This window comes from Penaeus monodon, chromosome 29 (assembly GCF_015228065.2).
Source record: "Penaeus monodon isolate SGIC_2016 chromosome 29, NSTDA_Pmon_1, whole genome shotgun sequence".
NCBI classification, from domain to species: Eukaryota; Metazoa; Arthropoda; class Malacostraca; order Decapoda; family Penaeidae; genus Penaeus; species Penaeus monodon.
The window spans coordinates 6,774,291-6,775,103 of record NC_051414.1 but is presented as its reverse complement, the minus strand read 5'-3'; the positions used below and the strand labels follow the sequence as shown (position 1 = coordinate 6,775,103).

Here is an 813-nt window from a genome sequence, read left to right as displayed (position 1 = left end):
GCAACAGGTGAACGCCGGCTCGGTGGCTGCAAACGCGGGGCTGCAGGCTGGCGACGCCATCGTGAGCATCGGAGGAAAAGACGCACTCTCACTCAGACACAAGGAGGCCCAGGAAGCCATAGTCAAGGCTGGAAACAACTTCGACCTCGTTGTACAGAGGTGAGTCTCAGAGGCAGCGCTACAGGGTTGTTATGCGTGTAAGGATTGGGCAATTTATGAAGGGCTGTTATATGTGTGTGGGCAATTTCTGAGGGGCTGTTATGCGTGTGTGTGGTAAGGATTGGGCAATTTCCGAAGGGTTGTTATTCGTGTGTGTGTGGTAAGGATTGGGCAATTTTCGACGGGTTGTTATTTGTGTGTGGTATGCACTGGGGTAATTTCTTAGCGAGTTGGTAAGTTATATCGTATTCTTAGGTAGTAATTCTTGATGGTGTTATTAGTGTAATGAAAGTATTGGGTAGGTAGGTCTAAAGAGTTGTTGTGAAGTTGTTAAGCATTATTGGGCAACTCTTTAGGGTTGTTATTAATGTGTTAAGGGATCAGACAAGTCTAAAAGGTTATTATTATTAGTTTTAAAGAATTAGGCAGTTCTGTATTGTTGTCACTGTTGTAAAATCATAGGTTATTGTTGTTGTTGTGGTGGGTGGGGGTTATTAGTGTTTACCTTCTTATTTGTGTGTTTGTTTATCTGTTTGGATGTGTAGGTATGTTGCGGTTTGCGTTGAGAGGAAGTGGTAGGAAGTGGAGGGGGGGGGAGGGGGGGAGAGGAGCAAGGAAGGGCATTAATTTGTTTTAGAGTGAAAGTGATTTGCG

At 44.8% G+C, this 813-nt stretch overlaps 1 protein-coding gene across 1 annotated transcript in view; it reads left to right on the top strand.

The window, feature by feature from the left end:
• The window catches only part of LOC119591919 (PDZ and LIM domain protein Zasp-like), a gene marked incomplete in the record, with an annotated part of 137,443 nt that overhangs the window by 80,615 nt on the left and 56,015 nt on the right, over positions 1-813 (top strand). Inside the window, 1 exon segment of the mRNA XM_037940673.1 lies at positions 8-159. Coding sequence (XP_037796601.1) covers positions 8-159 — 152 coding nt within the window.